The sequence below is a fragment of the Nerophis lumbriciformis genome, linkage group LG06, assembly GCF_033978685.3.
Source record: "Nerophis lumbriciformis linkage group LG06, RoL_Nlum_v2.1, whole genome shotgun sequence".
NCBI classification, from domain to species: Eukaryota; Metazoa; Chordata; class Actinopteri; order Syngnathiformes; family Syngnathidae; genus Nerophis; species Nerophis lumbriciformis.
In genome coordinates this window covers 2,622,291-2,636,121 of record NC_084553.2, presented here as the reverse complement: position 1 = coordinate 2,636,121, position 13,831 = coordinate 2,622,291, and the positions used below count along the sequence as shown (strand labels likewise).

General features: G+C 39.3%; 1 protein-coding gene across 1 annotated transcript in view; it reads right to left on the bottom strand.

Moving 5' to 3' along the window:
- The window catches only part of LOC133608408 (uncharacterized), a 54,149-nt gene extending 41,025 nt beyond the window's left edge, over positions 1 to 13,124 (bottom strand). Inside the window, exons 1-2 of the mRNA XM_061963620.2 lie at positions 12,743 to 13,124; positions 1,663 to 2,649 (exon numbers count right to left, since the gene is read on the bottom strand). Coding sequence (XP_061819604.2) covers positions 1,663 to 2,649; positions 12,743 to 12,854 — 1,099 coding nt within the window. The 5' untranslated portion in view covers positions 12,855 to 13,124. The remainder of the gene's footprint in view (positions 1 to 1,662; positions 2,650 to 12,742) is intronic.
- Positions 13,125 to 13,831: the final 707 nt, after the last annotated feature.

Sequence of the window (13,831 nt, the reverse complement as noted above, 5' to 3'; positions counted from 1 at the left end):
CAATTGTAAAAAATATTCTGTGCCTAAAATTCACATTTCTATCACAATTATCATACTGTAAACATGGTAAGCTAACTTCATTCAAATTACGGTAATAGTCCTGTCAATAGCATGGAATTACAATTCAAATGTAGTTTTTTTGTAAGCCTTTCAAAAGAATTCAAAATATGAAAAATTAATGAAAATTAATTGAAGCCATCAGACACTTGAAAAGTGGCACATCACATCTCTAATGTAATCATTTGAACTTTTCAACAGAAATAGCACTGCAAAAATATTAAGGACATACTTCTGTATTTTGGTAGTTATGCTGTCAACATTTAACAAGATTTCTTCAACTTGGACTTGAAAGCATAAATAGTATAAACACTTTTAACAGTATAACAGTACTCAACAATTCCAATAGATAACATTGGTGTCATTACCTTTTTGTGGCTAAAATCCAAATTTATTCTATCAGATTGATCATACTGCAAAAATGATATGGTAACTTTATGATAAGTTTACTTGAAGTGGCATAAAACACTGAAAGTGATTGTTCCTATAACCCCTTTGTTTCAAATGTTTGTTCCACTTGTGGCAGTCGGGCACCAGCATACCGTCTTTGACAACTTGAAGTGGCATAAAACACTGAAAGTGATTGTTCCTATAATCCCTTTGTTTTAAATGTTTTATGCCACTTCAAGTTGTCAAAGACGTGCTGTGAAATACAGCCGACAGGATTGCGCACCAAACACGAAGCAAGGCCAAAGCGCATGCATGGTGCAGGAGAACAAAGGACTTCTTTCATTTAAGGTTTGTGATAAACCATCAAACTCATTCGTTAAAAGGACTCTATAGTAATATAAAGTGAGTTTTTCTGGACATTATCATGCAAGAAAAGTTTATTTTTGGGACCGCGATCACCGCGTAATGATTTTTAAAGGTTGCATTACAAACATTTAACTGTCCCATGTGATCAGCCAGTGCGATTGGAAGTCCATGCTCAATTATTGCCTCCGTAAATAAAACTTCGGCATTTATCACATCCAAAGAATCTGTTTGGGCGACGAAAAACGTTGAAAGTTTTCCACTTGTATCGCTAGCAAAGGCATTAGACTTGTGTTTTTTTGTCCCAACGTGGTCTTTTACATCGCTAATTCCTCCGTGTCCGATCGAAAAATCTTGTCTGCACAAGGTGCAATTCGCGTAGTTTTCACCCTTTTTTTTTTTTTAATTAATGAAAAACCGTATTTTTTATCACCGCAACCGTAACCCGGAATAGGTTGATGAAAACCGTACTAATTACGGGAAAACCGGAGTAGTTGGCAAGTATGCATTCCTCCAGGAATGACCTCATCTAGTTTGGAATAAAACAAGAAGTGAGTAACGTACATAACTTCCACTTTAATGCTTAACGTTTAACAAAAATATTAATTCATGCTGACTACGGTATTTATTTTCTTATGCACTTAAAAAATGACAAGATGTTGATTGTTGAGGTTTATTCTCTTGATGATTCAATTCTAGTGAGTGAAGTCTGAAGTTAATTTTAGGTAATAAGTTGGCATTTTCATTGGAAGTAGAATGAATTCCAAAGAGAATTCAGTCAGTGAAGGAAGCTTTTATTTGAAAAACAACCAAAGGAAGAGTCTGAGAAGCAGGAAGCAAACACTGCTCAGCCCAACAAGCTTGATTGACAGCTGCCGTTGTCACCAGCACACTTGTGATTGTCCAGCTGGTATTTGTAGGAGAATCTTCCATCACACACACGGCAACTGAACACTTTCTCCCCCGTGTGTCTCCTCATGTGCGCCACCAGACCAGCGTTCCGAATGAAGCTTTTATCGCACACGGAGCAGCTAAAAGGCTTTTCTCCGGTGTGTATTTTGGTGTGAATTAACAAGCTGCCTTTCACGGAGAAATGTTTACCGCAAATTGAACAGGAGTATGGTTTTTCTCCGGTGTGAGTCCTGGTGTGCACCATCATGCGGGCTTTCTCGTAGAACCGCTTGCCACAAACCGGGCAGGGGAAGGCTTTCTCTCCCTTGTGTCGCCTGGTGTGCGCGATCAAATGGGCCTTCTCGTAGAATCGCTCGTCGCACTCCGGGCAAATGAATGGTTTCTCCCCCGTGTGATATCTCATGTGTCTTTTGAGGTTGCTCTTTTGCTTGAAGGTTTTCTCGCACTCGGAGCATTTCCAGTGCATGTTGTCGGTGTGGCAGGTCATGTGTCTTTTCAGGGTGCTGCCGTCATAAAAACTTTTGTTACACTCCGAGCATTTCCAGCGTGTGTTGTCGGTGCGACGTGTCGTATCCGCTTTACAGTCTTCATCATCATCATCATCATCAGTGTCAGCAGATGTGTGCTCACTATCTGACAGTGGAGCTAAGGCTGCTTGTGATCCTCCAAAGTGGTCTCCATCACCTTCTGTTGTCATGTGTTGTGTTGAGCTGCTGCTTGGTCTCTCCACCTCACTTTCACCCTCCTCTTCTTCATCTTCACTCTTCACAATGACACGAATCACTTGGTCCTCGTCAGGATGCCCTCCCTCCAGGCTGATGCTGTACTCCTCCTCTTCCTCTTTAATGTGGGGGGGCTGCGGACACTCCTCCTTCACCCGGGAGCTCCACTCCTGCTGCTCAGGAGGAAGATGTTCCTCGCTGACGTCTGCAGGACCAAAGAAAACAAACACGTGCTTTAGTTTCTCTGGGCTGTCGTGGCTGTCCTCTTAGTCGGCAGACTAGTCGTGGGTGTGACAAAAGTTGTTTATTTAAGTTATTTTACTCAAAAAAAAAAAAGGAGAACAAGATGCTTAGTGGGCGCTGACTTTCCAAGCGTTGTAAGGATTATATCCCGCCCTCTTCTGTCTTAAATGGTAAATGGGTTCTACTTGTTTAGCGCTGTTCTACCTTCAAGGTACCGTATTTTCCGCACTATTAGCCGCACCTAAAAACCACAAATTTACTCAAAAGCTGACAGTGCGGCTTATAACCCGGTGCGCTTTATATATGGATTAATATTAAGATTCATTTTCATAAAGTTTCGGTCTCGCAACTACGGTAAACAGCCGCCATCTTTTTTCCCCGTAGAAGAGGAAGTGCTTCTTCTTCTACGCAAGCAACCGCCAAGGTAAGCACCCGCCCCCATAGAACAGGAAGCGCTTCTTCTTCTACTGTAAGCAACCACCCGCCCGCGTAGAAGAAGAAGAAGCGCGCGGATATTACCGTACGTTTCATTTCCTTTGTGTGTTTACATCTGTAAAGACCACAAAATGGCTCCTACTAAGCGACAGGGATCCGGCTCATGAAAAGACGCAATTTCTCCATCCGCACACGAATTACTATTTCACAGCAACTGCCTAAAGACTTTCAAGAAAAGCTGGCTACTTTCCGTGCATATTGTAAAAACAAGATAGCTGAAAAAAAGATCCGGCCAGAGAACATTATCAACATGGACGAGGTTCCACTGACTTTTGATATTCCTGTGAACCGCACTGTGGATACAACGGGAGCACGTACGGTGAATATTCGCACCACAGGGAATGAGAAGTCGTCCTTCACTGTGGTTCTAGCTTGCCATGCTAATGGCCAGAAACTTCCACCCATGGTGATATTCAAAAGGAAGACCTTGCCAAAAGAGACCTTTCCAGCCGGCGTCATCATAAAAGCTAACTCGAAGGGATGGATGAAGAAAAGATGAGCGAGTGGTTAAGGGAAGTTTAAGTTTACGCGAAGAGGCCGGGTGGCTTTTTTCACGCAGCTCCGTCCATGTTGATATACGACTCCATGCGCGCCCACATCACGCTGGTTTTTAATATATTATTAAAGTTTGACTGACCTATCTGACTGTTTTTTTGACATTCCTTTAGCGCAGTTAGATGCGGCTTATAACACGGGGCGGCTTATAGGTGGACAAAGTTTTAAAATATGCCGTTCATTGAAGGCGCGGCTTATAACCCAGGGCGCCTTATGGTGCGGAAAATACGGTACTCAAAGCGCTTTGACACTATTCCCACATTCACCCATTCACACACACATTCACACACTGATGGCCATGCAAGGCCCTAAACACCACCCATCAGGAGCAAGGGTGAAGTGTCTTGCTCAAGGACACAACGGACGTGACGAGGTTGGTAGAAGGTGGGAATCGAACCAGGAACCCTCAGGTTGCTGGCACAGCCACTTTCCCAACAGCACCACGCCGTCCCCACGTAATGATGTCAATTCTATCACAGCATACCTGCCAACTTTTGAAATCAGAAAAACCTAGTAGTCAGGGTCCAGGGGCCGCAGGCCCCGGTAGGTCCAGGACAAAGTCCTGGTGGGGGGTTCCTTCGCCCCCCCGACGCAAAATGATTGATTGCATTCAGACAGGTTAAAATGTTGCTAAAACCATCACTTTTCTATCAGTCACAGTGACTTTTCAAAACAAAAATATTACAGCAAAAATCATATGGGTTGATTGACATGTTTATTCTGTAAGCTAACTTCAATAGTTTGAAATTATTTTGACAGTTAATGCCAGTTATCCTGTCAACCTTTCACAAGACTTCAATTTGTTCATTGAAAGTATAAACACTTTTTACAGTAAACAAATGGTAAAACAGTACTAAACAATTCCATAAAAAAAAAAATTGGTGTCATTATTAACTTTCTGTCCAAGCTTGTATAATCTACTGCCTTGTTCAATTGTAAAAAATATTCTGTGCCTAAAATTCACATTTCTATCACAATTATCATACTGTAAACATGGTAAGCTAACTTCATTAAAATTAATAGTCCTGTCAATAGCATGGAATTACAATTCAAATGTAGTTTTTTTGTAAGCCTTTCAAAAGAATTCAAAATATGAAAAATGAATGAAAATGAATTGAAGCCATCAGACACTTGAAAAGTGGCACATCACATCTCTAATGTAATCATTTGAACTTTTCAACAGAAATAGCACTGCAAAAATATTAAGGACATACTTCTGTATTTTGGTAGTTATGCTGTCAACATTGAACAAGATTTCTTCAACTTGGACTTGAAAGCATAAATAGTATAAACACTTTTAACAGTATAACAGTACTAAACAATTCCAATAGATAACATTGGGGTCATTACCTTTTTGGGGCTAAAATCCAAATTTATTCTATCAGATTGATCATACTGCAAAAATGATATGGTAACTTTATGATAAGTTTACTTCATTAAAATGTAATTCAATAGCATCATAGAATTAAGAAGTAATAGAATAGTATGATAGTTATATGTTACTTGTTTTGAACATGTTATCGTTATCACAAATAAAAAGATATACTGTACACAGAAATTATTTTTGATTTGATGTTTTGTGAGTTTTTTTATGCTACGAACTGTACTTACCGGCGATGTAAACCGAAGGAGACATTTCCGTAATGAAAGCTGCAACACCCTTTTTAGATCCCATCATCACTGCAGCATTATCGGCAGCAAAGCAAACCAAATTCTGCCAAGGAATTTCGTTTGAGTCTATTTCTTCCGCGAGTATTTTGTAAATGTTTTCGCCTGTGGAAGCCGTATTGCATTCCCTCAAAGACAGAAGTACTGACAATACTTTTCCAATGTCGTCATTGAAATATCGAACACAAGGTGCAATTCGCGTAGTTTTCACCCTTTTTGGAACGGATAATTATTCCCGGATAGGCTTTTGAATATTCTTCACGGAATGACTGCAGTTTTCTTTTCCGTTTAAGACTCGTTTGCCATTTTTCTCCGGCTGATTCCATGATCGTTCGCTCGTTTGGAAACAATGGCAACTGGTGCCTCGTGCTTGGCAGCGGTGCTATAAATAGCCTCGCGCATGGCATTCGGAATGGCTCGATAGGAAGTTACGGGAAGCAGTGTCGATTGTCATTGTTGTTACGTGATTTCGTGAATAAAACTTTAAAAAAAATTTTTTTTTTTAATGAATGAAAAACCGTATTTTTTATCACTGCAACCGTAACCCGGAATAGGTTGATGAAAACCGTACTAATTACGGGAAAACCGGAGTAGTTGGCAGGTATGTCACAGGCTTGGGCAATTCTTTTGACTCGGGGGGCCAAATTTAGAGAAAAAAAATGTGTCACACACACACACACACACACACACACACACACAAAAGCTGTAAAAATCTGCTGTACAGTATGTGTGCTTAGGTCCTATTTTTAGACACACAAAAACATAGTTTTACTCCGCATACAGACACACAAAAACCTAGTTTTAGTGTACGTGCACGCCCTCCCTGTGTGCACGTGTGTGCATGTGAAAGACAAGTCAGACAAATTCCTCGGGCCGACAAGCAAATTTTCAGTGGATGTACTTAATAATTGTAAAAAACAGACACTTTAAAATATATATACTACTTTAAACTACTAAAAAGCGAGCCCGTGGTGTACTTCTTCTACTTTTTGCTTTAAAACAGGTAAGTTTAGGCAAGTTGCAAATGGCCCCTTTAAACTGTGGCTTTGATCAGCGGAGTTTTATATCAGTAATAATAATATGATTATTTACTACATGTGTTTATCATTATTGTGTGATATAGTGCAGTGTTTTTTTAAACTCAGTTGACAGTAAACAGTCACAATTGTTGGATATGACTTTAAAGCATAACCAAGCATGCATCACTATAGCTCTTGTCTCAAAGTACCGTATTTTCCGCACTATAAGGCGCACCTAAAAACCACAAATTTTCTCAAAAGCTGACAGTGCGGCTTATAACCCGGTGCGCTTTATATATGGATTAATATTAAGATTCATTTTCATAAAGTTTCGGTCTCGTAACTACGGTAAACAGCCGCCATCTTTTTTCCCGGTAGAACAGGAAGCGCTTCTTCTTCTACGCAAGCAACCGCCAAGGTAAGCACCCGCCCCCATAGAACAGGAAGCGCTTCTTCTTCTACTGTAAGCAACCACCCGCCCGCATAGAAGAAGAAAAAGCGCGCGGATATTACCGTACGTTTCATTTCCTTTGTGTGTTTACATCTGTAAAGACCACAAAATGGCTCCTACTAAGCGACAGGTTTCTGGTTCATGAAAAGACGCAATCTCTCCATCCGCACACGGATTACTATTTCACAGCAACTGATATTCCTGTGAACCGCACTGTGGATACAACGGGAGCACGTACGGTGAATATTCGCACCACAGGGAATGAGAAGTCATCCTTCACTGTGGTTCTAGCTTGCCATGCTAATGGCCAGAAACTTCCACCCATGGTGATATTCAAAAGGAAGACCTTGCCAAAAGAGACCTTTCCAGCCGGCGTCATCATAAAAGCTAACTCGAAGGGATGGATGAAGAAAAGATGAGCGAGTGGTTAAGGTAAGTTTAAGTTTACGCGAAGAGGCCGGGTGGCTTTTTTCACGCAGCTTCGTCCATGTTGATATACGACTCCATGCGCGCCCACATCACGCTGGTTTTTAATATATTATTAAAGTTTGACTGACCTATTTGACTGTTTTTTTGACATTCCTTTAGCGCAGTTAGATGCGGCTTATAACACGGGGCGGCTTATAGGTGGACAAAGTTTTGAAATATGCCGTTCATTGAAGGCGCGGCTTATAACCCAGGGCGCCTTATGGTGCGAAAAATACGGTAGGTGTACTGTCACCACCTGTCACATCACACCCTGACTTATTCTGAGTGTTTTTGCTGTTTTCCTGTGTAGTGTTTTACTTCTTGTCTTGCGCTCCTATTTCGGTGGCTTTTCCTGTTTTGCTGGTATTTTCCTGTAGCAGTTTCATGTCTTCCTTTGAGCGATATTTCCCGCATCTACTTTGTTTTAGCAATCAAGAAGATTTCAGTTGTTTTTATCCTTCTTTGTGGGGACATTATTGATTGTCATGTCATGTATGGATGCACATTGTGGACGCCGTCTTTGCTCCACAGTAAGTCTTTGCTGTCGTCCAGCATTCTGTTTTTGTTGACTTTGTAGCCAGTTCAGTTTTAGTTTGGTTCTGCATAGCCTTCCCTAAGATTCAATGCCGTTTCTTAGGGGCACTCGCATTTTGTTTATTTTTGGTTTAAGCATTAGACACCTTTTTACCTGCACACTGCCTCCCGCTGTTTCCCACATCCACAAAGCAACCTGCTGCCACCTACTGATATGGAAGAGTATTACACGGTTACTCTGCCGAGCTCTAGACAGCACCGACACTCAACAACAACACATCATTTGCAGACTAGAATTACTGCTTTGCAAAAATTATTTTCAACCCAAATAGGTGAAATTAGATCATCTCCCACGGCACACCAGACTGTATCTCACGCCGCGGCACAGTGGTTGAAAAACACTGATATAGTAGATGTGGTGAAGCTAGAGATGAATAACACCCTCCTTAGACACAAAATGGCGTCCAAGCTCCGAGTCCACGGTCACGTCCTTCTACGCTTCTGTGCTTTTAACACAAATGTTCACTATCAAGTGTCGTCTGATGCATTCTTTCTTTCTTTCTTTAGTTGATTTGGAACATGAACACACTTACATCACACTATTTCATATCATTTCACTTGACATCATGTCTGAAAAGGAGTAGGAAGAAGTGAAGCTTATTTAATCCTCCTTTTAATAAACTCCTTTTATTTGTTTTTAAATGTCTAAACAACCTCGCGCCAACCTATCTCTCCGACCTCCTTCAGCCTTACTGCCCCACCCGATCCTTAAGATCAGCCGATCAGCTGCTGTTGACGGTCCCTGACACAAGGCTGAAGCTTAGAGGTGACAGAGCTTTCGCCTTTGCTGCTCCCAAGCTCTGGAACGACCTACCTCTGAGTGTTAGACAAGCCTCCTCTCTTCCTGTTTTTAAATCTCTCTTAAAAACATACTTTTATTCCATGGCTTTTAACACTGAGTGATATCCATCCTGCAATGGCGCCCCATAATACACCTGCTGTCAACCTGTTTTTATGTTTTTAAGTTTTTATTTATTCTATTTTATTTATTTATTTTTTATCGTGTTCTGTTTGTGTTGTGTTGTGTTTGCTCGGTACTCGTTTTATCTTTTAACCTGCCCATTGTACAGCACTTTGGCTACCCCTGTGGTAAATTTTAAATGTGCTTTATAAATAAAGTTGATTTGATTTGATTTGACTTTCCCACTTCAGAGCGTTTACAAATATAAACATAAATTTACTGACTTTTTTTTATAGTAATCTGACATCCGTGAATGAGTAATACAACAGTTTTGTAATATGTAATTAATTAAGTCATTATTAACATACTGAGATGAAGAATATTTTATTTTCAATAAGGTTGAAAGTATTTCTCATAATTCTTCTTCTTTGTATTTTGTAAGCACTATTATTTGAACAAGCTCTTAAAGTGGATCATATCAGTACAATGTTTCACTTCTTTACTTCATCCATTCCACCATTTAATTCCACATACTGATATGCTAAAGGTTGTAAGTGTTGCACGTGCATACAAATGTTTTAAATGACATTTTCCTCTAAGGTTATATTTCTCCTCTTTAGTAGAGAAGAATTGTTGTACATTCTTTGGTAGCAGCTTATAGTTTGCTTTGTACATCATTTTAGCTCTTTGCAATTTTACCAAATCATCCAACTTTAATATTTTTGACTCAATAAATAAAGTGTTTCTTTGTTCTCTATATCCAACATTATGTATCAGTCTAATTGATCTGTCTTGTAACACAGTTAGTGAATGCAGCGCACATTTGTAGTTATTTCCCTACATTTCTGCACAATAACTCAGATATGTAACACTAGCCAGCAGTAGAGAATATGAAGTCATTTTTGGCCCAGGACGTATTTTGCTTTATTCATTATTGAAATGTTTTTGCCACATTATGTTGTATATTTTGTATATGAGATTTCCACTTCATTTGATCATCTATTAATACATACCTGCCAACTTTTGAAATCAGAAAAACCTAGTAGCCAGGGTCCAGGGGCCGCAGGCCCCGGTAGGTCCAGGACAAAGTCCTGGTGGGGGGTTCAGGGGGGCGACGCAAAATGATTGATTGCATTCAGACAGGTTAAAATGTTGCTAAAACCATGACTTTTCTATCAGTCACAGTGACTTTTCAAAACAAAAATATTACAGCAAAAATCATATGGGTTGATTGACATGTTTATTCTGTAAGCTAACTTCAATAGTTTGAAATTATTTTGACAGTTAATGCCAGTTATCCTGTCAACCTTTCACAAGACTTCAATTTGTTCATTGAAAGTATAAACACTTTTTACAGTAAACAAATGGTAAAACAGTACTAAACAATTCCATTAAAAAAAAAATTGGTGTCATTATTAACTTTCTGTCCAAGCTTGTATAATCTACTGCCTTGTTCAATTGTAAAAAATATTCTGTGCCTAAAATTCACATTTCTATCACAATTATCATACTGTAAACATGGTAAGCTAACTTCATTAAAATTAATAGTCCTGTCAATAGCATGGAATTACAATTCAAATGTAGTTTTTTTGTAAGCCTTTCAAAAGAATTCAAAATATGAAAAATTAATGCAAATGAATTGAAGCCATCAGACACTTGAAAAGTGGCACATCACATCTCTAATGTAATCATTTGAACTTTTCAACAGAAATAGCACTGCAAAAATATTAAGGACATACTTCTGTATTTTGGTAGTTATGCTGTCAACATTTAACAAGATTTCTTCAACTTGGACTTGAAAGCATAAATAGTATAAACACTTTTAACAGTATAACAGTACTAAACAATTCCAATAGATAACATTGGTGTCATTACCTTTTTGTGGCTAAAATCCGAAAAACGTTGAAAGTTTTCCACTTGTATCGCTAGCAACGGCATTAGACTTGTGTTTTTTTGTCCCAACGTGGTCTTTTACATCGCTAATTCCTCCGTGTCCGATCGAAAAATCTTGCCTGCACAAGGTGCAATTCGCGTACTTTTCACCCTTTTTGGAACGGATAATTATTCCCGGATAGGCTTTTGAATATTCTTTACGGAATGACTGCAGTTTTCTTTTCGGTTTAAGACTAGTTTGCGATGTTTCTCCGGCTGATTCCATGATCGTTCGCTCGTTTGGAAACAATGGCAACTGGTGCCTCGTGCTTGGCAGCGGTGCTATAAATAGCCTCGCGCATTTAAAAAAAAAATTTTTTTTTAATTAATGAAAAACCGTATTTTTTATCACTGCAACCGTAACCCGGAATAGGTTGATGAAAACCGTACTAATTACGGGAAAACCGGAGTAGTTGGCAGGTATGCAATGTCACCAAATCATCCAACTTTAATATTTTTGACTCAATAAATAAAGTGTTTGTATGTTCTCTATATCCAACATTATGTATCAGTCTAATTGATCTGTCTTGTAACACGGTTAGCGAATGCAGCGCACATTTGTAGTTATTTCCCTACATTTCTGCACAATAACTCAGATATGGTAACACTAGCCAGCAGTAGAGAATATGAAGTCATTTTTGGCCCAGGACGTATTTTGCTTTATTCATTATTGAAATGTTTTTGCCACCTTATGTTGTATATTTTGTATATGAGATTCCCACTTCATTTGATCATCTATTAATAGGGCAGGGCCGACATCTGGGCAACTGAGCTACATACGGGTTCTTCGAGCCATAGCAACCTGACTGGCGTTGAAAACAAACCATCGCCATTACTCTTTAACCTGTCGACCTGCGCTGATTAAACCCGTCATTCTGCCTCCAAAATGCCAAAAAACTGTGTTGTTTTTGGTTGTGCAAACCACAACTGGAAACAGGGAAAACAAAGGTCGTATTTTGTTCTGCCAAAGCGTGCTAAAAGCCCACAGAGACGAGACAAATGGCTCGCAGCTTTACACCGGGAAAACGGGGACGGTTCTCACCGGAGTCCCCCAAAATCCCGGGTCGTGTGTTCGGATCACTTCGCTTCTGGTAAATATAAGGAACAAAAATCCACCTTCTTAACCACAACTTGGCTATACCGTCCATGCTAATGTTGAACCTGTTGAATTTTTACTGAATAACGTTCGACAGCTGAAGTTGTTGTTGTTGCACAACAATAACATACGGTATAAAGGCTATTTCCAGTAATTCAGCAAATAATAAATCATAATACTGAACTGAATTTGAACGAGCTCTCTACAGATATAATAAATATACAGATACTGGTAGCCACCGTGTCATCCTTATTATCATTTATCAACATACCTTGGGTGATTTAACCATTTTTATGTGATTTATTCGTTATATAACAACCGAAGCTAACAACCGACCTGGTGCGCTTGTGAGGTAGACATAAAGATTTCCAAATTCCATGTCCGGCCATTGTGTAGGATTATCAGTCCACGCATCTGCTGGAAGGCGGTAAGGGCAGTCGTTTAATCCAACTACAGAACATTTGAACTCGTATCTTAACCTAGCCTCACTGGAAAGACTATTTACATAATCATACGCCATTTAGAACAGTTTAAAATGCCGTGAAACCTCGTTAAATGCCTTTTCTGTCAATGCTGTGTTCGCTGTGAGCTGGTTTGTTTTCAACGAATTCAATATGGCGACCGGTTGCTAGGGGATTGGCAGGCGGAAGTGACGTCGGTCCGCCCTCGCCTATACTCCCAAAAATCTGGTTTCTTTTACCCTTTCAATGTCTACTCCGTCTATTTGTGTTCGTCTATGATGCTCTCTTCTACTGGTACCAAATAGCATTATTTTACTTTTACTGAGATTCTCTTGTTGCGTCTGGATGAAATAATAGTGAAAGTTGACATTTGAGGAGGGACTTTTAGAATGAAAGAAAGAAGAAGTGAACAAACCTGCTGTGTTGAAATGAAAAAGAGGCTTGAAAACTGCGTCCGGAAGTTGCTTTTTCTCCTCTTTTGTGGGAGAAAGTTGGTCCTCGTACTCGCACATGGCTCCTTCACACATGTCGACACGATCACGACACTTTCTTTACACGCAAAGTCTTGATAGCATCCGCGTCTCCTTTGTTAGCAGCTAACGAGCTAAGCTAAGCTAAGCTAAACTAGGCTAGCTAAAGGAAGCGTTGAAGTTGACAGAGAAGAGTTTGTTCTGACATGAAGAATCGGTTTGTTCAAAGTCACTCGCTAACATAATTAGTGTTATAATAATGTCAGGAATGTGCACGTACTTCAGAACGAGGACAAGAACGCAGACTTCTTCCGTCGCTAGCTTTTTTTTTTTTTTTGACTTTTCTCCTCATTTCCGGCAGAGCAAACAGAGCTCGCACATGTTAGCACTACTGCCGCTCTCAGGTGAGGAGGTGTCATTACATCCTCCACTTCTTTTTGCTCCTTTTTTGATTTATAAACCTTTATTTAAAAATTGCAACATTTACAAACAATTGAGAAATAATAATCAAAATAAGTACAAAATAAGTACAAAATAAGTACAAAAACCGTACAAAAACAGTGCCAGGGGGTTGTAAACTCAAGTAACTAAAATAGAATGCAATATATGTATATAAACTCTAACTCTAACAACCAAAAAGCTGTGAAATGATGATGCTGTGTTCCAAATTTAAATGATTTATATACAGTATTATAGATATATATATATATATATATATATATATATATATATATATATATATATATATATATATATATATATATATATATATATATATATATATATATACCGTATTTTCCGCACTATTAGCCGCACCTAAAAAACACAAATTTACTCAAAAGCTGACAGTGCGGCTTATAACCCGGTGCGCTTTATATATGGATTAATATTAAGATTCATTTTCATAAAGTTTCGGTCTCGCAACTACGGTAAACAGCCGCCATCTTTTTTCCCCGTAGAAGAGGAAGTGCTTCTTCTTCTACGCAAGCAACCGCCAAGGTAAGCACCCGCCCCCATAGAACAGGAAGCGCTTC